We start from the raw sequence: 25,759 nt of genomic DNA on the forward strand, positions 1-25,759 counted from the left end.
GGCTCGTTTGCACCCTTACGTCGGCCTCGTCATTTATTTGATACATTTTATATTAATTTTTGTTTACCTATGTACATTGATATGGTCGTTTTGGGGTTATTGTTGAATTGTCTAATCTTTGTTTGTTGTAATCTTTTTATTAATGTGCTTATAAAAAATAAAAATCTCTAGTTTTATGGCAACCATTTGGAATCCCAAAAAAAAAAGGGGTTTCATCTACCGTATTCACTGACAACAGTACTGGACCATTAAGTATGAGTACAGACTACAGTACATGCAAGCTGTTTACAAGATATTTTATATAGTATTGATGATTTATCAGTAAAAAATTATGTCAGAAATAGAAATAGGTCATAGGTGCATTGAATTATAACCGTAAAAAACGGTTGCATTTAATGTCCCATAATGAAACATGTCAGAAATAGTTGCCAATCCCACCCACATTCAAGGCTTTTCTTTTTACAGCTGAATAGTTGCCAATTCCCAAATCTGCAACCTTAATACGGAGTCGTTTAGGGATCATATTTAATTGGCAATTCATATGGAATTCCAACTGCTATCTATTTTCTTTTCAACTTTGAGCTTAATTTTGTTATGTAGATCTAAAAATTGTAATGGCCAGGTACTTTTATACTATTTGGGGCTGCCAATGGAAAGCGTAGTAAGGGATGCTAGGATGAATGTGTGATTGAGAATGTATATTTCTGAATTGTAAGGGAGATTTGATGGATGCATAATACTGATTGATGAAATATGTTAAAAGATCGGAGCTGTTCCAGAGGTCGCCAAAAATTACAAGAAAGATTCCACTATTCTGCTTCTTACCCACAGTCCTCTGAAGCAAAACGCACAAGGAAATAACGTAAAACGCATAGCATAAGGGGATGCAAAACGCAAATGGAAATAACATAAAACGCATAAGGAAGGAAAAAGGCAAGTGGAGGCCAGCTGCCCTTCCTCGATCTTGCTGCCACCGCACACCTCTCTAGGGAAAAGCACTTTACTCGATCGCTCGAGTCAACGGATTCCCTCTTCACCTTCCTCTTCCATTATTTGCAAATACCCATTGTTCTCGAGCGTTCGTGGCCCTTTGTTACCACGGAACTTGCCAGAGCGAATTCTGTGTAGGCCAATTGAAGGCTCTTGGCTCTTGTCATACTCAATATATCCATTCCAAGATTCATCATCATCCTTCACATACCTAACGATTACATGGCAACCACCAAAGTAAGTCTGAAGCTTTTCATAGATAAGAAGAGGCAACGGGTGCTCTTTGCCGAAGCTGATAAGGAATTTGTTGACTTCCTACTAGGTATTTTCATTCTGCCGGTCGGAACTGTCATGAGGCTTCTGAAAGAGGCCGGAGGCGGCATGGTAGGCAGCTTGCAAAGCCTCTACCAGAGCATTGAAGATCTGAGTGTTACTCACATCAAAGCAGAGAAAGGCAAACGCTTCCTGTTGGAACCCCAAGTAATAATGCCCGGTGCTAAACTCCCTCTCCTATTGCCAGACGTTGCCTCATCATTCCGTCAATTGTATAGGTGTCCGAACGGATATAATGACAGCACCTGTCTCACTTACGTGGCTGATCACTATAGCGCGGATTGTCCTAAGTGCAACCGTAAGATGGAACGTAACCTGACATTCGTAGACCCACCAGGTGCAATCGGGGCATCGTCCACAAGTGAGAAAGGTTACGTGAAAGGGACGGTTATATACATGGTGATGGATGATATGGAGGTGAAGCCCTCTTCCCCCACCACTCTCGTAGCTCTGTTTACCAAGTTTAATGTCAACGACTTGCGGGATATTGAGGAGAAAGTGGTCGATGTGGGCATGGATGAGGTATGCCACTCATGACTCATCCCTTGCTTTATTATGTGTGCTTTACAACTTCCAAATGCTTCTTTTTCTGTCAATTTATTTATTATTTTTGGTAAGCATTGAACTACAAAGTCATTAATATTAAGGGTATTTGTTAATGGCATCGCCACCAAGTATCAATACAACTTTATAACTATTTTGCTTCTTTATATGCTTTGATGGTAGGGTGTGAAATTGCTCAAGACTTCTTTGCAATCAAACATCGTTTTGACTGACGTCTTTCTTTCCGTGGAGAACGTTAAAACGGAGGACTCACATACGTCATATGTGATTCTGAAGTGTTAGAGATTATAGCAATTAAGGTAATATTGTTGGAAATCAGTGTGCTTTGTTTCTAGTTGCAAGAGCTCAGCTCTGTTCATACAAAATTGGTCTTCTTTTTAGTTGCACTCATGTTTCTCATTTTGTGTTCCATGTTAATCCTAAACAATCAAACTCGTGTTACATTACTTGAATCACTATATATGTTTGCTTAATTTTTGTTATTCATCCTTTATTTTTTTTTTCTTTTTTTTTCTTGGCCAAGGAGTAATCCCGGCTGGAATACTCGAGGGGTTTAAGCTTTTTGTTTCTTCTAACAACTCACTTGATTCCCACAAAAATTAAGACAACCTGACCAACATTTATGCTCTTCAACTTTAGCAGTCTCTTTGAGGAGTCTTCTTTTTGCCAGCCCTTCACATCATGTTTAAATGATTATATACTTTTTTTATTAATTGAAGCTTTTAGAATAAGTATTGTTTAAATGTCTATAAAAAAAAAAAAATGTTGTGATTTAAATGATTTCCGAACAAAATCTTGAATTCAAATTTAAACTTTGTAATCTATTTCTTATTTTAATTAAAAATTTTACATAATAATAAAACATCGTGCATGTTACACAAATATAGCTCAATTCACGCTATTCTATTGGCATAAAAATATAATATTATTTATTTTCACTATACTTAGAAAGCTAACATTATAATCGACATAAAATCATATGAAATCTTAGCATCATCTTTTCTTGGCTTACCCCTTTTCAAATATTAAAAAATCTCAAGCATCTTTTAACCATCTCCATAGAGTGAATGGATAAATCTATTATTGAATTTTTATGGGATTTACATGAGTCAAAAAAATCAAATAGTAGATCCATTAGATTTGCAAAAAGAAATAGTTAAAAGATAGTTAAGAGAATAATATGTAGCATATTTTGAAATATTATATGGAGAAACCAAAAATGACCTCTTATTACTGGACGGTAACATTAGATAATATTGCAAAGGTCTTATCACCAAGGGAAAGCAATCTTCTTGGTCCACAACCATACCACTTACCAGCTCCAACGGTAACTTGAGCAAACATAAAAGTATCTCGTCTAGGTCTTGCAACGGCTAGGTCCACCAATGGAAACATGTATCAGTTATCAGCTATGTGTCTTCAACGGCTGGGAAATATATTGTAAAAGAAAAGGCCATCTTCACTTGTCTAAGGTCCACATGTCCATGCATCTTCAACGGCTACGTCCACCAATGGTAAAATTTTGGACTTGTGCCTGTATGTTTGTGTGAGAGATTTTTTTTTTTTTTTTTTGACATGTCCACACAAGAAAATGGAGGAGGATCCGAACTAATGATCTCTGTTTTATTAGGCGTGGTTCCAACCGATTAAACTACTTCTTGAGGACTAAGCAAGAGAATTTTAAGAGAAAAGAGTTAATGCCTAACGGTGTACGAGTTTGTAAGCATATTAAAAAACATGGGAGAGACATGTTAAAATGACATGTGTCAGTTTATAAGATTGTGTTAGATTTAGAGGAAATTTCTATTTATTATTATTATTATTTTTTAATCCTAAAAACCTTGAACTTTACTTTTTTTAAGTTATGACTTTTCTTTTGGTTTCTTGGCAACCAAGCTACTTATTAGGCTAGGGTGAATATTGAGAGAAGAACTTAATGAAATTTTCGTAAAGAAACTTGTTCCTCTACAGAGAATCCAAGGAAGTAGTTCTCCAAATGTCAATTCAAATAAGTTATGTAATTCACCGAGATCTTCATGTTATTGGATCTAATTTAGTATAGTGTCTCGAGACTCGAACTGTCCCCTCCCTCATCTGTTCAAGACCGATGAATTTCATAAAAGTATTTCCACAAAATTATTTGCTTAAATTGTTCTGAATATCCAAATAAATGTTAGAGATATTAATTCCTATATTCCTTACAGATTAAAATGGTTTACTGAAAACTACTCCACCATAGAATTTCATACAGATTGTTTCGTAATTTTCAATTACTTTTGTTAAGGAATCACTTACAAACAAACATGTCGTACGAACCCTCATGGCCGACAAAAGTAAAGCAATTGTACGAGGTCGAAGAAATTCGTGATGGTGAAATGAAAGGACACTAATAAAGCTTAGCTACTAGCCCGTGCTTTTCTATGAAAAGCCAATTCCATATATATAATACTCTAATCAAAAGTTAATAGCACATGCAAGTTATGCAACCTTTGTCATCTTTTCTTTTCCTTTTTTTTTCTAAAAAAAAAAATTATTTTATTGTCCTCTTTTTATTTTTATGTTTATGTTGCCTTTTCTTTTCTTTTTCTCATTATCTAACAATTCTGTGTAGGGTTCTAATTGCCATACTGAATCCTTTCGAAGATTCATCATCGTTCACAGACCTACCATGGCAACGACCAGAGTAAGCTTGAAGCTCTTCATAGACAAGAAGAGACAACGGGTGCTGTTTGCTGAAGCAGACAAAGAATTCGTTGATTTCCTATTTAGCATTTTCACTTTGCCGGTCGGAGCTGTGACGAGGCTTCTGAAAGAGGGAGGCGGCATGGTAGGCTGCTTGCCAACCCTCTACCGGAGCATTGAAAATATGAGCGTTTCTTACATCCAACCAGACAAAGACAAACGTTTTCTGCTAGAACCCAACGTCGTCATGCCTGGTGCTAAACTCCCTCTCCTATTGCCAAACGTTAGCTCAACATTCCGTCAATTGTACAGGTGTCCGTACTCATACATTTCCAGCAACTGTAGCAGCTACGTGGCTGATGACGATAGCACAATTTGTCCTCAGTGCAACAATAAGATGGACCGGACGGTAACATTCATAGACCCACCAAGAACGATCAGGGCATCTCCCACTAGTGAAGAAGGTTACGTGAAACCGATGGTTACATACATGGTGATGGATGACATGGAGGTGAAGCCATCCTCCTCCAGCATTCTTATCACTTTGCTTACTAAGTTTAATGTCAAGGATGTTGGGGATGTTGAGGAGAAAGTGGTCGATCTGGGCATGGATGAGGTATGTCATGTACTCCTGACTCATCCCTTGCTTTCTGTGCATGTGCATGGCAACAACCAAATGCTTCTTTTTTTGCATGTTGTTAAATTAAGTGTATGATTACATATATATTATAACTATTTTGTTTCTTGATTAATTATGTGGTTTGATGTTAGGGTGTGAAATTGCTCAAAGCTTCTTTGCAATCAAATACTGTTTTAACGGACGTCTTCCTTTCTTTGGAACATGACAAAGGGACAAAAGGCTTCCATGTAATCTGAAATATGATTCACTTTAATTTCATATTAGAATGAGTAAATCAAGGGATTGGTTGAAGTGAAGGAATCGTCAGATTATGTATAGCAATTAAGGCAATTTTGTTGAAAATCAGTGTGCTTTATTTCTTGGTGCAAGAGTTATGTAGGACTAGTGTTCTTACAAAATAGTAATCACGAGATTGCAAATTTGGTCTTCTTAATTTTTAGTTGCAATCATATGTCACATTTTCTGTTCCATGTTAGTTATGCCTTTTATTTATTTATTTGTATGAAGCAGCATTATTCTTTATCAATTTAGTAAACTTCGCTAATTATAAACTAATATTGCTGAAAAAGATTAGTAGAGACGAAATTAGAAATTTAATGGCTGAATCGTATTAAAAAATATTTTGAGGGGCCAAAAAAAAAAGAAAGGAAAAATTACATTGTACCCTTGAAGATGTATCTTTTTTTTTTATTGAGAAGTGCTGTGAGCCAAATAAATGAACCCAGAAAAATTTTCAAACTGAGGTGGCAAGATTTTTTTATTGTCTACCATGCACGTCAGTTTGAAAATTTTTCTGGGTTCATTTGTTTGGCTCCCTACTACTTCCCTCTTTATACCTTCATCAATATTTAAAAATTAATAATGTACCTCAATGAAAATTTTTTAATGTCAACATTATAGCAGGAAAGCCACGTGCGTCACAAGTGAGTTAATTACTTGATAACATCTACATCTTCGGAAAGATTATTGCTTTGTTATATGTAATATACGAAACCAATGAGGCTCTTAGAGAGCGCCGCACAGGTCCTCAGCTTGGAGGAGGGGGGAAGCCTTGCCTCCTTCCTCCTCCTTCCTCACCTTCCCTCCCTCCCCTTCCCTCCCTCCCCCTCCCCCTCCATGCCTATGCAGTTTTCCCATTTGTTCCGTTTTGCTTAGAGCTTTTTTCTCTTGGTTCCCATAGCATAGCGGCTGTCGTGACTCCGCCTTACCATCTCCATCGTGCTGTCGATCTCCATCGCCCTTTTTTTCGCGCTGCCGGCAACCTCATCTGCTCCTTTGCTCCAATGTTTGTTGTTGTGTTGTAGTTTTTTTGTTGTTTTATTTGTTTTCCTGTATTTTATTGCTTGTTTTGCTGTCCTGGCATTTGGGCTTAGGACGTGAATAATTTACAGGCATTTCGGGTCGAGAAGGACTAGTTTTGGCAAGGTGCTTTTGCTCATGCCTGGAGAATGGCTACCTACGTCCTGGATTGAGTCTGCACCGAGCAGATCTATTCTATAAACCGAAGATTGGCATGGGTTAGTGGATGTAGACGTCATAGGATTTCAATGTAAAAGTTGTATGTTTTTGACCTCTATGACGTGTAATCCTTTGACTTTGTCTATAAATTTCAAAGCTTTATACTCTGTGATTGTAAGAGCTTTTATACTTTTGATTATTAATGAATGAAATCAGAATGAATTTTTCTTAATAAATAATAATAATAATAATTAAAAAAAAAAACAATGAGGCTCTTTTTTATCCAATGTTGTAGTTGATACATAGATAATAGAAAAGACTCTTCTTTATCCAATTAGGGGCAGAAAGGGGCATGTAGTTCCAATTTTTTAAAAAAAAGTTCTTAAAATTTTACCTTTAAATTTTTTAATTTTGTCCCTTAAACTCTAAAGACTAATTCCGCACTTGTATCCAATGATATAGTTGATAAGGGTGGAGGCTTTAATTTGTAGCATGTCATACGAGGAGACTCTTACCAATACAATTGAATCTCTCCTTTTTTTTCTTTTTTATTTTTTGAGCTCTTCGTAAAAATAAAGCTATTATTAAACTACAGAAAAACAGGGATAAGGATCACCTTATTCCCACAATCAGTTAACTCGATCGAACAATGATAATTAAAGAGGATTATAATGTCCTTAATCTAAAACAAAGGTTGTCATATTATTGTAACCAAACATACAGTATAAATAGCCAAACAAGCCTATCCTCACTACCAAACAACTACTAAGCTTGTTCTTAGTAAGGATGGGGTAGTTCATCAACTTATCCCATCTGCTATGATATTATATTAAATTATCACTTATCTCAAATACTTAAATTAATATATTAACAATTTTTCTAATGGAGAAGTGTGCGAATAATGTTGGAAGTCGCTGTTATATCATGCAAAGAATAATATGTAGTGACTTTTAAAATTAGCATTGAGCTTGTGATTAATCATTACTGGATTTGAATCAAATTGCAATTTTAAAAGCCAATTCATTTTTAGAAGGACATAAGAAGAACTTATAAAATTACTCATATAAATTATTCTCTAAAATAAAGATTAAAGATGATATAAAAGTACAATATATAGCATATCACTACAAAAAAAATGACATTTTCTGACGTGGCTACAGTATAAGTTTTTTTGCCACGTCAGCAATTTTCTGACGGGTGAATTTTAAAACGTCAGAAAATAATTTTCTGACGTGTGAACAGTGGCACGTCAGAATTTTCTGACGTGTCTGTTTTGACACGTCAGAAAATTCTGACGTGCTAAAAATTGGAACGTCTGGAAAATTTTAACGATTTTAAATATTTAAAAATTATTTATTTTCTGACGTGGCAAAAGTTACCACGTCAGAAAAATTCTGACGTGTCGGACTGCCACGTCAGAAAATTCTGACGTGGTGAATTGCCACGTCAGAAAATTCTGACGTGGCATTGTGCCACGTCAACATTTTCTGACGTGGTAATTCACCACGTCAGAAAATATATTTAAATATATTATTATATATATATGTGCAGATATTTTTTTTTTTCAAATAATTTTTTTTAGAGTGATTTCCTGACGTGCCAGGTGTAGCACGTCAGAAATTTCTGACGTGCAACACCTGGCACGTCAGAAAATTTTCAGAAATTTCCTCTAGCCATCCTGGCGGGCGTTTGAATTTTGAATTTTTTTGTTTTTTATCTTGTCTTTCCCCAGCGCGCCATGCCTCCTCATTTGTTTTTCCCACTCCCTCAATATATCTCCCTTCTGTCCACAGATTGAAGAAAGCCGAAGAAGGAGAAGACAAAGAAAAGGCCGGAGAAGACAAAGAAGAAAAAGAAAAAGAAAAAGAAAGGGAGAAGATCAGAAGAAGAGAAGAAGAAAAAGAAAAAGAAAAAGAAAGGGAGAAGAGAAGAAGAGGAGAAGCTGCAAAAGAAAAAGAAAGGGATAAGAGAAGAAGAGGAGAAGCAGAAGAAAAAAAAACAAACGGAGAAGATCAGAAGAAGAAGAGGAAGAAGAAGAGAAAATTAGAAGAGAGAGAAAGAAAAATGAGAGCTCACCATGGTGCAGATCGTGCAGATTGATCTGTGTTGGAGAAACACAGATCTGCACGTACGGCAGCGTGAGGGAGCTGCCGTGCGTGCAGAGTAATTCAAAAAAAAAAAATAATAATTTAATTAATTAATAATTAAAAATTCCAGAAAAAAAAAATTAAAAAAAAAATTAATTAATTTTTATTTAATTTTTTAATTTTCTGACGTGTGTCAGAACTACCACGTCAGAAAATTTTCTGACGTGGCAGAAATGACACGTCAGAAAATTTTCTGACGTGTCATTTATGCCACGTCAGAAAAATTCTGACATGGCAAAAATGCAACGTCAGAAAAATTTTCTGACGTGTGAGTGGGTAACACGTCAGAATTTTCTGACGTGTTGCCTAGTCACACGTCAGGAAATTTTTTTTCCTGACACCTACGTTTCTGACACTCGACACGCGTCAGAAACGACCCGTCAGAAAAATTTTCTGACGTGTCGGACACTGGAACACGTCAGGAAACTCATGCCAGGAAAAAATGGTTTTTTTGTAGTGGCATTAATCTAACATTATCCCCAATTTTGACATCATTGATCCATCGATCACAATAGATAACACTGGTAGTACTTCTATAGAAAAGAAGCTTTAGAAAAATGTAACTAATCCCTTGGTTGGCATTCTCCTACTTGTGATTTTTTTTTTTAAAAAAAAAATTAAGTTTTTTTTTTTTTTTTTTTTATAACTAAAAACATTGAACAATTGACTTTTTCTACGACACGACTTTTCTTTTGGTTTCTTGGGAACGAAGCTACTTACTAGGTTCGGGCGAAGATTCAGAAACGATCTTTATGAAATTTATTCCTCTTTACTTTTCTTTTCTTTTTTGTTTTTAGGAGTGATATAGATCATATATTTTTAACTGTTTTGCTTTCACGTAACGGTCAAAAATTAAAAAAATAATAAAAATAAAAAATAAAAAATACATGTAGTGTTCAATGCAATTTTCACTGTTAATGCTACTTTTGAGAGTAAACACTTAAAGAATTGTGAAATCATGTGGGTCAATGACCGAGGCAGAGATTAATATGGGCAAGGGTTAATGGCCAATAAATTGTGTTGTTAGGGGCCGATATGCAAAAAAAAAAAAAAAAAAAAAACTATTATAAATTACTTTTTTTGCCTTCAATTTTTTTTTCCTTATGAGTTAGGGGTGGCCATGGCCTATATGGGTCACCCCCTTTCTCTGTCCTTGAGTCTCACAAAAATTCATTGGTAGATTCACTCATTCACCATATAGAGATAGTTGAATATTGAAAAACTTGTGAAAGACATGTTAAAATGACATGTGTCAGTTTATAAGATTAGGTTGGATTTGAAGGAAATTTTTCTTTTTTTTTTGTTAAATCACTAAAAACCTTGAACTTTACTTTTCACAAGTTACGACTTTACTTTTGGTTTCTTGGCAAGTTGGCAACTAAGCTACTTATTAGTTAGTTTACAGAGAATCCTTGGAAGTAGTTATCCGAATGTCAATTCAAATAAGTTATGTAATTCATCTACATCTTCCTGTTATTGGATCTAATTTTCAGTAATTATTATGAGATGATTTCTTATACAATATACCAATTTAGAATAGTTTCTCGAACTGTCCCCTCCCTCATCTGTTCAAGACCAATGAACTTCATACAATTCTTTTCACAAAATTATTTGCTTAAATTGTTTTGAATATCCAAATAAATTTTAGAAATATTAATTCCTATATTATTTACGGATTAAAATGGTTACTGGAAATTAACTTCTCCACCATAGAATTTTATACAGATTGTTTCTTAATTTTCAGTCACTTTTGTAAGGAATCACTTATTTATATCGGTGCCATTTGGCAAACCACTACATTACATGGCATTGTTTATAGTTAAATTTTTTTTTTTTTTAAAAAAAAATAATGATTGATATAAGAAAGTGAGAAGATTTTGTTTTGTAGTTTTTTTTTAAAATTTAAATATTAATAAAAAGTAAATGATATGATATAAAAAAAAAAATTATGTGATATACAAAGTGAATAATATAATATAAAAGTAAAAAAAATTTCATATTAATTTTTTAAAAATAAAAAAATAAAGTAAATAGTACGTAAGAATGCTAGAAACAAACATGTCGTACGAACCCTCGTGGCCACAAAAGTAAAGCAATTGTACGAGGTCGAAGAAATTAGTGGTGGTGAAATGAAAGGACACTAAAGCTTAACTACTAGCCCGTGCTTTTCCATGTAAAACTCTATTCAAAGTTAATATATCACATGCAACCTTGTCATCTTTTTTAAAAAAATAAAAAAATAAAAATTCTTTTATTTTCATCTTTATCTTTTTTATGTTTATGTTGCCTTTTCTACGTATGCATGTCACGACATTTCTTTTGGTTTCTTGGCAACGAAGCTACTAATTACTAGGCTTGGGCGAATATTCAGAAAAGAACTTTTATCACATTTTCGTAAAGAGACTTGCTTCATAGAAAATCCTGGGAAATAGCTCTCGAAATGTCAGTTCCAATATAAGCTAAAAATCATAAATAAAATAATAAATAAAAGTATATGTAGTGTAAATTTCACTGCAACTTTGAAACGTGAGCATTTGAAAATATGTAAAGCATTTCCCTTTTCTTTTTATGATTATGATGTTTTTTTTTTTTTTTTTTTTTTTTCTCAATATCTAACAATTTCATCCTATTATCCTAAAGCTTAGCTGCTAAGTGTTACTTTTCCTTGAAGATAGACCCACTTCGTATTGTCACTGAAAAGCATAATATAAGAAGACCCTTAATTGGCTGAGCGAATTCTGTGTAGACCAAAGAATATAAAAGCCAAGCCAATAGAGGGCACACTTACTCGACTGAATCCCTTAGAAGATTTTATTCATAGTCATTACACACCGAAAATGGCAGCAGCAAATGTAAGCCTGAAGCTTTTCATTGACAAAAGGGGCCAACGAGTGCTCTATGCTGAAGCAGATAAGGAATTCGTTGATTTCCTCTTTAGCATTTTTACTCTGCCGGTCGGAGTTGTAACGAGGCTTCTGAAAGAGGGAGGCGGCATGGCAGGCTGCTTGCCAACCCTCTACCAGGGCATTGAAAATATGAGTGTTGCTTACATCCAACCGGACAAAGACAAACAGTTTCTGCTACAACCGAACGTCGTCATGCCCGGCGCTAAAGTCCCTCTCCTATTGCCAAACGTCGGCTCAACATTCCGTCAATTGTACAGGTGTCCGAACCAATACAAGTACAGCAACTGTAGCAGTTACGTGGCAGATGAAGCTGGCACAATTTGTCCCAAGTGCAAGTGTAAGATGGACGGGATGGTAACCTTCATAGACCCAACAAGCGAAATCAGGGCATCCTCTGGTGAGGAAGGTTACGTGAAAGGGACGGCTACATACATGGTGATGGATGATCTGGATGTGAAGGCCTTGTCATCCACGGCTCTTGTCTCTCTGCTCAACAAGTTTAATGTCAAGGAAATTGGGGATATTGACGAAAAAGTGGTCGATGTGGGCATGGATGAGGTATGTAAATATGCCACTCATGACTCATCCCTTGCTTTCTATGCATATGCATGGCGTGGCAATAACCATTATAACTATTTTGCTTCTTTTTTTGATTTGATGCTAGGGCGTGAAATTGCTCCAAGCTTCTTTACAATCCAAGACAGTTTTGACCGACGTCTTCCTTCCTGAGAAATTGTTAAAGTCTAAAAATGCTGGTAAAGGTCCGCGTTAATAGTGATCATGTTTTATGTAATTGGAAGGAATATTAATGCTACATATTCTTTTCCTATTTCACTTTCATTATTAAGCTGATGTAATAGTGTATATCAATTCTTGACTGATGTGGCATTCATGCGACCACAAAAGACAAGTGTGATGCAGAGAAACACGTAGCAACAACGGAGACGTATGGAGCTAAAGATTACTGATATGAAATCTCTCGAAGATAATGGAATGCAGATGGTCCATTTGCTATGTAACTTGTGATTTGTATTTTAAATTCTGTTTTTATAGTTTACGATTGTTCTTTTGATTATAGCTTACATTTAGCAGTAGAACTCTTGCTAGTGTTAGTATATATAATATATACAAAGTAAAATAGAATTGCAAAAGCAAGCATTACTTCCAAAGTATAAGATAAAAAATAATAATAATAAATAAATAAATAAATAATTGAGTGTCGCACCTTCCTGCAATAGACAATAAAGCACATTTCCCTGAGTTTTTCGTATGTACTCTTTGACAGAGAAAGAGTCTCCACTCCCCACCTCTTTACACACTGACATATCTTTTCAACTCTCTTTCCTTTGTCACATCTGTCAGCTCTTTATGGGCCCCCGTTCGTTTAGCAGTGAGTCGGCCAAATTTCGAAAGTTTTTCAACAAACTGTTATATATTTTGGCTTTAACTTCCTTCTTTTTACCCTGCATATTTCTAATCTCTCCACCGTATGTAGAATTTTATGCAGATTGTTTTCTTCATTTTCACACACAGTACATATATAGACTTTTGTTTTGTAGCTGGGAATCAGAAATTTCTACAATGTCGAGCTAAAATGGTAGAAACATGTCGACAAAAGTAATGCAATGGAAACCCCGGCCGTCAAAAGTAAAGGACAATAATGCTTAGCTACTAGCTCTTGCTTTTCCTTCAAAGCCCACTCAGCACTCACTTCCATCTTGTACTTTCTTTTTCTTCCTTAGGGCATAGGTTATCATTCAAAAGAATTTATCATTTACTCTATCGTCTTCTTTCAAACTTGAAGATTAAATTAGAATCAAATACGTATATTTAGTTATTTTCTCAGCATAAATTAAACTTTCTACCCAATACCCAAATATTTTACTAAAATAAAAAATAAATTAAACAAATAGAGGGCAATTGCCACAATCCACTTGAAGATTCATAATGTCAAACATAGATAACGTGACAGGCACCAAAGTAAGCCTGAAACTTGTGGTAGACAAAAAGAAGCAACAACTGCTCTTTGCTGAAGCAGAGAAAAAATTTGTTGATTTCCTCTTCACCATTTTCAGTTTGCCCGTTGGAACAGTCACCAGGCTCCTCAGAGAGGAAGGCATGGTAGGCTGCTTGCCAAACCTCTACAAGAGCATTGAAAATTTGAGCGATGATTGCTTTCAGCTTGACCGGAACAAAGATTTCCTGTTGAAGCCCAGAGTAGTCATTCCTGGTCTTAAAGCCCCCCTCCTCTTGCCAAACGATGAGTTGTTTACATGCAGGAAAAACTCAGAAACTATGTGCAGGAACAGAGGTTGCAGTGCCTATCGAGTCCGCGAAATCAGTTATAAGCAGGGGGAATCGTCATGTTCTTCGTGCAGTGATTTCATGAACAAAATCTCAAAAGAGGGAGGTTACGTGAAAGGGATGGTTTCATACATGGTGATGGATGATCTGGAGGTGAAGCCCATGTCCACCAACTCCGGTATCACTCTGCTTAGAGAGTTCAATGTGAAGGCAGCAGGGGATGTTGAGGAGAAAGTGGTGTATTTGGGAATGGATGAGGTATGCCACCACTAACCCCTTTGCTTTCAAATATCAAATGCTTCCTTTTTCTTTTTGGTGAACATCCAATAATCACATGGTCTATTCCAGGGTTTGAAGTTGCTCAAGGCTTCTCTGCAATCGAAGACGGTCCTGACTGATGTCTTCCTTCCAATTCATCGAGCACATTAAAGGCGGCCCAACATATGCAAATTAATTAAAAGAAGCGAGTGTTTATCCAAATGATGTATCTATGAGATTGCTAATTAGGCGTTGTTTTGTGTTTTTTGTGAAGAATCATTATGCTTTATGAAATCAGTAATTAGTTGTAAGCTTCTGTATCCAGTGAGGTAGGCAGCAGAGTTGACAGGGATGGTGCATTGGTGCCTGTGGATCAGATGGGGATACCTCCGGCTCCGGCTCCATAGTAAATGATACCAGCTAGGAAGCTCGAGGGCAGGGGAGGTGTGGGGCCAGAGACCCACGGCTTGGCTGTGGGTCTGCCCGGCCAACACCCATACCCAGGTCGGGGGAGAGTTGGGGCCGGAGGAGGACAGAGTCTCAGACTCAGACTCAGACTCTCACAGTGGGTCCCGATGATCAGGGGAGGGTTTTTGCGAAAATGCTAGGGTTAATAATATCTTTATATTATATTTAATCGTATTCAATTTACAAATTTAATAAATCGATGATTAAATTTGTAAAGTTTATTATTGATTTATGTGAGGTTTACTATTAACTTATTTATAGTTAAAATAAATTTATAAATTTAATAGTTAATTTATAAGATGAAATGAATTAAATATAACAAAAATATTGACCTTTTAGTATTTTTCAATATTTTTTATAATGGTCATTTTACGACATATGTATAGCGTGTGATGCATTTTTTTGTTAGATTTGTAATTTTAAAATTTTGAAGGAAAAATTGAGCAAATAGTTGAACGAAGTAAGTGTAGAACAAGAATTAAAAAGAAAAATGCATGAGGGTCCTCAAAAAATATACTAGCAGAACTTTATTGTGGACACAATTTCCTTTAAATTAGTTCTGAGGATTTTTTTTTTTTTTTCTTGTAAGATAAATTTTAATTTCATTCATAAATAATCAAGAGCATAAAAACTCTTACAATTATAGAGCATAACGCTCTAAAATTCATAACCGAATCTAAAAGATTACATGTCATAGAGGTCAAAAACATACAAATCTTACATTAAAATTTTATGACGTCTATATCCGCTAACTCATGCCCAATCTTCAGCTTATAGAATAGATTTGTCCGGTACAGATTCAAGTCAGGACATAAGTAGCCATTCTCCAAGCATATGCAAAAGCATCACGCCAAAACTAGTCATTCTTGACCCGAAAGGCCAAAAAATTATTCACGCCAAAACTGGTCTTTTTAACTTATAATAAATGTCAAGTGTTTTGGTTCATCTCTTGTAACATGTTTAGGTTTATCATAAATCAATGTTTGAGTTCCTGGGCTAGAAGATGGATAAGAAATAACTGTTAAAAATGTTAAATAAAATATCTACTTAAATGTTAAAAGGATACTTTACATTTATTAGAGTGAATTCGAAAATATTTCCTCTAATTTTGAAGAAATTTCCTTTTCTTTTCTTTTTTTTCTTTTTTCTTTTTTTAATTTTTTTAATTTTTTGCGGGAATAATTCCATGAATTTTACCATTACTTAACTCAAATAAGCAATTGATACACATGATACGTAACCACCATAAAATATATAATATTCTCTTTTTAGATTCAAATAGGATTTATTATAATATTAAGGGTTAAATACTTTTTTGACCAATGTCGTTTAACAATTTTATTTTTTGTCCCATTCGGTTTCGTTTTGTATTGTACCTCAATAATTGTTAAAAATGAAAATGATACATCCGTCTAAATTTTGTCCAAAAATTAACGGAAATCTACGTCAGCACGATTAAAAAATTGACATATGTCCATATAAATAATTAAAAATTAAAAATTAAAATGATTAAAAACATTAAAAAATAAAATAAAATAATAATAATATATAATTAAATAAAATGGAAATGGATGGCTGGAGCCACCCTTGGCCGATATGGGGGTGGCCGAAACCACTCCCATTTGGCTTGGGTGGTTTCACCAATTAAAAGAAATATATATAGGGTTGACCCTTGGAGGTGGCCGAACCACTCCTAAGGGCCATAAAGGTTGTTTGCCCACCCCTAGACCAACCGTTCTAGGGTGGCCGAAACCACTTCAAGCCAAACGAGGGTGGCTGAACTACCCCCAAAGCTGTTGGGGCTGGTCTCGTCCACCTCAAGAGTCCTTAACCACCCCCAACCTGTGGGTGGCTGTTCACCCATTAAGGCAAAATGAGAGTGGCCAGCCCACCTTTTTTGCAAATTTTGTTTTTAAAATTTTAATTTAATTTAATGTTTTTAATCATTTTAATTTTGAAAAAAAATTATTTTTATTTTTAATTAAGTATATGGATACATGTCAATTTTTAAAAGTGCTGACGTCAATTTTCGTCAATTTTTGAATCGAATTTAGACAGAGATACTATTTTCGTTTTTAACCATTATTATTATTATTATTATTTTGACATGTCCACACAAAAGAAGGGGGGATTCGAACTAATAACCTCCGCTTCATTAAACGTAATCTACAATCGATTGAGCTATTTCTTAAAAACAGTTTTTAACTATTATTAACATACCATTTATGATACAAAAAGGAAATCGAATGAGAAAAAATAAAACTATTAAACCACATTAGACAAAATAGTATTTAAACCTAATGTTAAAGAAATTATTACTAGTGTGATGGGGCCCAGCTATTTGTTCTTTTGTATATTGGTTGTTCTCGGGGAAAGTTTGGGTTTCCATTTGAATTTGGAGACAACTCCTATTTGTACTTGGTGTGTTGTCCTACTCATTGCTACGTTAGATTCCTCTGATACCGTCCTTTTTTTGAAAAGAAAAATGTTGGGCTTTACCACCCCCCCCCAAAAAAAAAAAAAAAAAAAAAAAACAGTTTATGAAATAATAGAGTACAATTTAATTGATTTCTTTTTTTCTAAAATAAAAAAAATTTAAATTTATCTCTCCTTATAGCATTTCGTATTTCTATTGAACTCTTTAAATTTGATTTTTCTAAAATTTTTTTAAAAAAGTCATTTAATAAACTTTCTATTTTATTTCAAATTTAACTATAATTAACGAGTCTCTCCAAATATTAAAAATTATTTTATTTTTTCAAACTTATATATTTATTTTCTTTCTCTCTTATCTATCAAGAACAAATAAGAAATTTGATATTTAGATTGTTTTAAAAGTAACTCTCCTCATTTAAAAAAGTAAAAATATAACTTTTATTTGATCTCGGTCAATAATGATGCTCTTTTACTCATGGAAAGTGAAAAAAAAAAAGCAGCACCCATCTTCCCAAACTCAGCCGCAGCAGCACTCTCTTTCCCAGGCTACAGTCACTCTGTTTCTCAAACAAGTCTTTTGCAACCAACGATCTTTTAGTTTTGGTGTCCAGATCAGAAAATTACATCTGGGTCTTAAATCTTCGTAGGACCTAAAATGGCAGCCACCAAGATAAGCCTGAAGCTTTTCATAGATAAAAAGAGCGAAATTGTGCTATTTGCTGAGGCGAGCAAGGAATTTGTTGATTTCCTCTTCAACGTTTTCACTCTGCCCTTCGGAAATATCACCAGAATCCTAAAAGACAAAGGCATGGGTGGCTGCTTGCCAAGCCTCTTCAATAGCATTGAAAATCTCAGCGACGCTTACTTTCTGCCAGACCAACCCAAAGAATTTGTGTTGAATCCCGTAGTAGCCGTTCCCGGTCCTAAAGTCCCTCTCCTCCTCCCACAGGTTGAGTCTTATAAATCAAGGGAATCGAGTCGTTTTTGTGGTTCTTGCGGCAACTTTCAGATCGAGGAAAAGTTAAATTACAACACCAGACTTTGTGCCTCCTGCAGTACTGCTTCAGTGACGACTCGTTTTCCTGAGGGTTTCGCAAGCCCGTCATCTTCGAGTGATGAAGGTTACGTAAAAGGGATGGTTATATACATGGTGATGGATGATCTGGAGGTGAAGCCAATGGTCAACATCTCTTTCGTCACTCTGCTTACCCAATTTAATATTCAGGATGTAGGGGATATTGAGGAGAAAGTTGTCCAATTAGGCATAAATGAGGTATATATGGAATTCATCCCTTGCTTTCTGTACGTGTATTATTACAACTCTGAAACTTTTATTTTTTATTTTTAAATACTGGTGTTTTTGGAAGCAGCTTTTGGGATTTAAGATTTACGGTGACTATTTTTCAGGGAGTGCAATTGCTTAAGGCTTCTCTCCGTTCAAAGACGGTTTTGACCGATGTTTTTCTTCGGGCTGAGAACCTTGCAACTGAGGTTTCAATTAAAGATGAAGGTGTATAAGCGGGCCAATGAAGGCAGTGTAAAAAAAAAAAAAAATTCTATTTGATTCTGATAATAATTCGGTGGGAGCAACCTTTTGACGAGAAATTCTATCTGCCATGATTTCACCGTGTCTCTCTCTTCTCGATCACCTTTTTTGATGGTTGATGATCTTTCGAGCTATCATGCTTCTGCCAATTTCCTGTTTAGAATAGGGTTGATGATATTATATAGATGGTTCTTTTTTTTTTTTGAATAGATATTATTAAGAATGAATTGTACATGAAATTTATATTATTTGGTATTATAGCCAACTACCACTTCAAATATATGATAAGACGCAGTTTGTTGTCGAGTCACAAAAGAGACGGCCTATAACTAGTTTCGAGTCATTGTAATTGCCGTGGAATTGATTTTTTAGATAAGGTGACATGAAAATGAGGGTATCATAATTATAGAATAAAAGAGAGATATTGTTATATATAGACTTATAGTCGGTCTTCCACCATGTTTATTGCTTTCAGTGAACTAGACTATGAATATTGACGATAAGTCTTCTCGCATTAGATAGGAAGACTATCTTTCCTTAAGATATGCACTCAACTGCAGTTCCATTTAGTGGCTGAAACACAAAGCTCAACCATATTATTGAATAGCATGTGCATCCCACATGCCCTTCGACCAATTGTTACTTTTTGTACAGAAAATGTGGGGAAGACATCTTCCATGCATTATTAAGAGGTGATCTATTGATTTATTTTTAATATGAATTTTGTGACGAACCAGCTTTTATTGCTTGTTTGTTTTTTTTTTTTTTAGAGCATATTGTTAGGCCAAACTCCAAATAATCAGTCCATCAAGAAACTTAGGCCCACAGCCCTTATATATATATATATATATATATCAGCGTTGGTTATTTGTTCTATTTTTCTTTTTCTTTTTCTTGTGGCTTCATTTTCATTTTCCCAAGAATAAAACAGAAACCACTGAACTTTAACAATATGCTTTTAAATGGTACGTTATTGAGAAGCCACGTCTTTTAAATTTTTGTTCCAGTGTAACCAGGACAGGCTCAATATATTTGGGAGCTTTAGGCGAAATTTTAAAGTTAGACATTAATTTTTTTAATATTTAAATATTAATTAAATAATATTTATTGTAATAATATTATTATATTTTTATAATATTATTATTATTATCATTCTTATTGTTGTTTTATGACTTTTAAGTTTAACTTTTAACTAGTTGTCCAAAAAAATTGATGTGGCATATTTATTTTTTTTGGGTTAATTGGCATTATTTTACTATGGGCTTATTATATTGGGGCCTTACTTTAGAGGCCTTAAATTTTTATGAGAAAATTTTAGGTCTTATTTTTTTTAAAAAAAAATAAAAAATTAAGCCTTAAGTTAAAATAAAATTTTAAAAAATTTTAGGTTTTTTTGGGCCTTACTAACTGGGGGCCCTAGGCGACCGCTTCAGTGGCCTAGCCATTGAGCCGGTCCTGAGTGTAACTATCTTCTCTTTAAATATAATGGAATATTGTACTTTAAAAAAAACAAAAAAAGTGTGTAAGCAAAATATATATATATCAAAAATTAAGGTAATAAAAAAAAGTAAATTTAATCACTTAATCATTACTTTAACGCTTTTTCTCTTCTCTTCACGTGTAAGTTTAAACTCTTTTTTTAATAGATAAAATTTATTACGTGAAATATTTAGTTTAAGTAAAAATAACTTGATGACGTCAAGTTTGATTCCAGGACTACTTGGAAACGTGACACTATCCTGCCCCTACGCGGGTAAGGGAAATGATATCCTGCAACGCAATGGACTCCACGTTTGCTGCAGTCGCGGGAATGGGCTAAGAAGCTTGATTGGGCTTGGGTGAGTAATCCTCATAAGGGGGATGACTTACCCTAGCCCAATGTTTTCAGCCATGACCCATAAAAAGAAAGGTACATCTATGATGGCGAGGATAGAATTATGATATATATGTAGCACTTCTTGTTTAGGAGGGAGCGAACCACTTCTTTGAGAAAAACAATAATTGAAAAAAAAAAAAAAAAAAAAAAAACCTTGAGGGGTTGACTTGGCAATGGGTTGGCTTGAACATCTGCATTCCGCTTCATTTTTTTTTTTTTTAAATTTTTTTTTTAAAAAAATTATAATATGATTGATACTCACACATCCATTTTATGAATTCGATCAACTTCTTTGATGGTGGGGACCGATTTATTTATTTTTGCTTACCTTATATATATAATAAGGTATAGTTTAATTATTAGGATTAAGTTATCATATGTCATAGTTTAATTATTAACTTTATCGTTTCCAAGGAGTAGTTCAATCAGCTAGGAGCCGTGCCTCATAAAGTGGAGGTCTCCAGTTTGATCAATCCATTTTCCCACATCTTGTATGGACATATCAAAAAAATAAAAAAAAAGATTGAACTTTATCATCTTTTTATAAACTAATAATAAATTTGGTTGGAAATAATTATGGTAATGAATTCATTACTTTGTTGAATTTAGTGTTGTGTATATGTATACACTAAACTTGTAAAGTTTGTATCTCACAATACGTAAGAGTGACTTCTAACATTACTTATCATAATAACAACTTTTGTGCGGTCTTCATAGAAATCAAGGGTTTTGTGCCCACTACTTAGAGGTCAACACATTAGTTTGGTACAAAAAAAATCATATGTTAGTAAAACACGGGATTAAATCCCAACACAGCCGCTGAGCCACCGCCTATAGCCGCCACTGCCCGGATCTCTCAGTCTCACCCACACCCATGCCCACGCCAAGACGTCGCCTCCTAGCCGAACCCTGCCGCCATGCCAGATCTCTCTCTCTCTCTCTCTCTCTCTCTCTTATAATTAGAAGATCTAATCCCACCACAACCACCTAAGATGCAAGCACAGCCCACCCATGTTGGGATCTTTGAGAATCACCGCTTAGAACTACCCGAGAGAGGGAGATAGATACTAGCTTAGGTGGTAGGGTTTAGCGGGTGGCGACAACGTCTGGCGTGGTTGGCGGTGATTGTGTTATGAAGGTTTTTTTAAAGAATAAAAGAAGGTTGGGTTAAGTCGTATGTTTTTTTAACATGTGTTTTTAATTTTTTTTTTCAAGCTGATGTGTCAGCTTTTGAATGGTGGACAAAAAAACCTTGGTTTATGCCAAGACCACATTGAAATTATTCCCTACTCATCACATTGAAAGAGTATAAAGAAAGATAGAGTTTTTAATATATCTAAGGCCCTATATGAGATTGTCTTAGAGAGTTTAAAAAGTATTTTTAGTACCTAAAAAGTTGTGCCAACCAAAAGTTGACATGTTTCTTAAAATTTATATATATATATATATATATATAGAGAGAGAGAGAGAGAGTTTTTTACTCTAACTTTAAAACTATATTTCTTAAACACAATCGCAATGCATGTTCAAAATTGACCATCCAGCCAACAAAGTAGTTATAATATGTAATCATACACTTAATAATTTAACAACATGCAAAAAAAGAAGCATTTGGTTGTTGCCATGCACATGCACAGAAAGCAAGGGATGAGTCATGAGTACATGGCATACCTCATCCATGCCCAGATCGACCACTTTCTCCTCAACATCCCCAAAATCCTTGACATTAAACTTGGTAAGTAGAGTGACAAGAATGCTGGAAGAGGATGGCTTCACCTCCATATCATCCATCACCATGTATGTAACCATCGGTTTCACATAACCTTCTTCACTAGTGGGGGATGCCCTAATTACTCTTGGTGGGTCTATGAATGTTACCATCCGGTCCATCTTATTGTTGCACTGAGGACAAATTGTGCTATCGGCATCACTCATCGGCCACGTAACTGCTACAGTTGTTGGAAATGTATGAGTACGGACACCTGTACAATTGAGTCAATTGACGGAATGTTGAGCCAACGTTTTGCAATAGGTGAGGGAGTTTAATTAGCAACAGGCATGACGTCATGACGACGTTGGGATCTAGCAGAAAACGTTTGTGTTTGTCTGGTTGTATGTAAGTAACGCTAATATTTTCAATGCACCGGTAGAGGCCAGGCTTGGCAACTATTAGAAATGGGTCTTGGGTTTCACTTAACCTAAAAGTTAACTTAAAAGTTGAGGTTTTTTCTCAATTTATAAATGATCCATCTCCTTAATACCCAAGTAATGTGGTACTTCCAACACGCCAATTGGGCTAGGCAAGCTAACAACGTGCGACAATGGGTGACGGTGGGCCACAGCCAATTGGGCTAGGCAAACCCAGCTTTGATACCATATTAGAAATGGATCTTGGGCCTAATTCAACCCAAAAGCTAGCTCAAGAGTTGAGGTTTCTCCTCAACTTATAAATGGTCCATCTCCTTAATACCCAAACAATATGGGACTTCCAACAGCAAGCATGAGCCTACCATGCCGCCTCCCTCTTTCAGAAGCCTCGTCACAGTTCCATTGGCAGAGTGAAAATACTAAATAGGAAATCATTGAATTCCTTGTTTGCTTCAGCAAACAGCACCCGTTGTCTCTTCTTGTCTTTGAAAAGCTTCAGGCTTACTATGGACCTCTGGTCGTTGCCATGGTACCGATGGTAGGTCTGTGAACGATGATGAATCTTGGAATGGATTCAGTATGGCAATTAGAACCTTACACAGAATTGTTGGATATTGAGAAAAAGAAAAGAAAATGCAATGTTAGAATATTTTATAGTATTCTCTAGGTTTATTCCTTACCTTAATTAGTATAGGGTTTCTTGCTTATCACTTTTAGCCTCTCTATATATAGGGACCTATGTAATCATCATATTATATAATTAATATAGAAGAGATGTAGTCTTATATACTTCTGCTCTCTTATATAATTAAACAAATCTTTTCTCTCTCTCTCTCTCTCTCTCTCTCTCTCTATTATTCTTCTTCTTCCAATATACTCCACAATATATTTAACATGATATGAGAGCAACTTTCTTGTGGCCTCCAATAAACGTCTTTGACGTTTTTCGACGCTTCCTCTAGCGACCTCCATTTTTTGGCCATCCGCTTGCCGCCAAGCGGTCATCGCTCAAAATTTCTTTCATGCCTTCATCGCAGACTCATCTAGGAAAATTAATCCCAAATTCATAATTACGAGGCACAGATCTACAGAACTGTGGAAGATCCGCCGCCACTGTCCCACCAACGCGCCTCCGCTAGTTTTTGCCCGTGCCTCCACGCACCGCCACTGGCTGGAGCTACACGCTCCTCCTCAGACGACAGATCAAACACCTCCGAGTCCATATCCAAAGAGATTTCAGTCGTCCATGCTTCCACGCGCCTGTAGCACCTCCCACGCGCGTTCACGTGCCAGCCATGTCTTGGCGCGTCTGATGCACGCACCTCACGCACCAGAAAACTATAGCTAGGGTTTGGTGCATGTGGTGTACGCACGCTAGACTCTTCTCCTCCGTCCCTACTACCACATCAGCCCTAGCCTCTGCCACGTGTTAGATACGAAAAAAAAAAAAAAGGATTCCTACTCATCCGGATCCAATATTTTTTACCTGATTCAACGAGTTAGAACCAGATCGTCTCTTTAGGGCCAGACCAACCCATTTAACAGTCCATGAGTTTCAACCATTTTGGCCCTTGTAACCGGCCCACTTGTTATCTTGGATCCATCTAAGGCGCTCTAACCAGATCCAAAATCGGTTTCTAACCGACTCATCTCGAGTCCATCAAAGGTGCTCCAACCCAGTCCAAAACCAATTTCTAACTGGGTCATCAAGTTCAAATTGAATCTCTAACCCGGTTCAACCGAATAGGCCAACTGGGTCAATCTGTCCAACCGGTCCAAATTAGTCAACCCAATTCAACGGGTTAGACTTGGTTTATATGATTTCGCGTCAGACCATATTTAATTGTCCATGAGTTTTGGCCTATTTTAACCCAATCAAACTGGCCCAATCTAGCTTATCCTATAAATCTACAATTGAAGACCCAACTCCATCAAGTTGGCCCAAGTCCTCCAACAACCTGTTGCCGTCCTCCACCTCAGGCCTCCACTCTGGCAAATTTTCTGGCGATTTTTCAAGTGACCCAAAAAAAAAAAATCATAATTTCTCTTTCTTTTTCCCAAACTCAAGCTTGCACCTTGAGTTTGAGAGAGAATGTTAGAATATTTTATATTATTCTCTAGGTTTATTCCTTACCGTAATTAGTCTAGAATTTTTTGCTTATCACTCTTTGCTTCTCTATATATAAAAGCTTATGTAATCATCATAATATATAATTAATATAATCAAAATGTAGTCCTATATGCTTTTGATCTCTCTCTCTATTATTCTTCTGCTTCCAATATACTTCACAATATATTTAACGAATAACATAAACATAAAAAGAAAAAGAAGACAATAAAAGAATTTTTTTTTAGGAAAAAAAAAAACACACAAACAAACAAAAGAAAAGAAAAGAAAAGATGACTGAGGTTGCATCATGTGCTATTAACTTTTGATTACAGTTTTATGTGGAAGTGGCTTTTCATGGAAAAGCACAGGCTAGTAGCTAGGCTTTAGTGTCCTTTCATTTCACCATCACGAAAATCTTAAACGTCGTACAATTGCTTTTACTTTTGTCGGCCATGAGGGTTCGTACGACATGTTTATCGCATTTTTTCGCTAGACATGGTATAAATAAGTGATTCCTCAGCAAAAGTAATTGAAACAATCTGTATAAAATTCTGTGGGAGATGTTAATTTCCCGGAATCATTTTAATCTGTAAGGAATATAGGAATTAATAATATTTCTAACATTTATTTGTATATTGCTAATAATTTTAGCATATAATTTTGTGAAAAGATTTTTTTGAAATTCATCGGTCTTGGACAGATGACTAGATGAGGGAGGGAACAGTTCGAGACACTATTCTAAATTGGCATTTTGTATAAGAAATCATCTCATAATAATTACTGAGAATTAGATCCAAGCACAGGAAGATCTCGTTGAATTACACAACTTATTTTGAATGCCATTCGGAGAACTCTACTTCCTAGTTTGGCAAAAGGAAAGGCTGGATCGGACC

At 35.4% G+C, this 25,759-nt stretch overlaps 5 protein-coding genes and 1 pseudogene across 7 annotated transcripts; 5 read left to right on the forward strand and 1 right to left on the reverse strand.

Annotated features, from left to right (window-relative positions):
* Positions 1-765: 765 nt before the first annotated feature.
* Positions 766-4,566, forward strand: LOC132186674 (uncharacterized). 2 transcript variants are annotated; one of them, XM_059600676.2, is made up of 3 exons: positions 766-1,845; positions 2,050-2,186; positions 4,499-4,566. In XM_059600676.2, exons 1-2 carry the CDS (start codon positions 1,213-1,215, stop codon positions 2,167-2,169), a joined length of 753 nt encoding a protein of 250 aa, XP_059456659.2. In that variant the 5' UTR covers positions 766-1,212; the 3' UTR covers positions 2,170-2,186; positions 4,499-4,566. The 2 variants fall into 2 exon arrangements, with proteins under 2 accessions (XP_059456659.2, XP_088373605.1); XM_088517479.1 differs by lacking the exon at positions 4,499-4,566 and having other exon boundaries at positions 2,050-2,369.
* On the forward strand, positions 4,506-6,817 carry LOC148585111 (uncharacterized). Of its 2 annotated transcripts, none has more exons than XM_088517481.1 (2): positions 4,506-5,185; positions 6,601-6,817. In XM_088517481.1, the coding sequence occupies exons 1-2, from the start codon at positions 4,556-4,558 to the stop codon at positions 6,622-6,624; spliced, it is 654 nt and encodes a 217-aa protein (XP_088373607.1). In that variant the 5' UTR covers positions 4,506-4,555; the 3' UTR covers positions 6,625-6,817. The 2 variants fall into 2 exon arrangements, with proteins under 2 accessions (XP_088373607.1, XP_088373606.1); XM_088517480.1 differs by lacking the exon at positions 6,601-6,817 and adding an exon at positions 5,341-5,677.
* A 4,828-nt stretch (positions 6,818-11,645) lies between these two features.
* On the forward strand, positions 11,646-13,859 carry LOC148585112 (uncharacterized). Its single transcript, XM_088517477.1, has 4 exons — positions 11,646-12,278; positions 12,385-12,481; positions 12,627-12,735; positions 13,796-13,859. The coding sequence occupies exons 1-3, from the start codon at positions 11,652-11,654 to the stop codon at positions 12,686-12,688; spliced, it is 786 nt and encodes a 261-aa protein (XP_088373603.1). The 5' UTR covers positions 11,646-11,651; the 3' UTR covers positions 12,689-12,735; positions 13,796-13,859.
* Positions 13,156-14,589, forward strand: LOC148585113 (uncharacterized). The gene is made up of 2 exons (XM_088517483.1): positions 13,156-14,282; positions 14,373-14,589. Exons 1-2 carry the CDS (start codon positions 13,668-13,670, stop codon positions 14,451-14,453), a joined length of 696 nt encoding a protein of 231 aa, XP_088373609.1. The 5' UTR covers positions 13,156-13,667; the 3' UTR covers positions 14,454-14,589.
* Positions 14,590-17,702: 3,113 nt separating this feature from the next.
* LOC132188461 (uncharacterized) lies at positions 17,703-18,722 on the forward strand. Its single transcript, XM_059602914.2, has 2 exons — positions 17,703-18,459; positions 18,594-18,722. Exons 1-2 carry the CDS (start codon positions 17,842-17,844, stop codon positions 18,702-18,704), a joined length of 729 nt encoding a protein of 242 aa, XP_059458897.2. The 5' UTR covers positions 17,703-17,841; the 3' UTR covers positions 18,705-18,722.
* A 547-nt stretch (positions 18,723-19,269) lies between these two features.
* Positions 19,270-23,979, reverse strand: LOC148585114 (uncharacterized; annotated as a pseudogene).
* Between the last annotated feature and the right edge of the window lie 1,780 nt (positions 23,980-25,759).

This window comes from Corylus avellana, chromosome 6, assembly GCF_965113065.1.
Source record: "Corylus avellana chromosome 6, dhCorAvel1.hap1.2, whole genome shotgun sequence".
Taxonomy (NCBI): domain Eukaryota; kingdom Viridiplantae; phylum Streptophyta; class Magnoliopsida; order Fagales; family Betulaceae; genus Corylus; species Corylus avellana.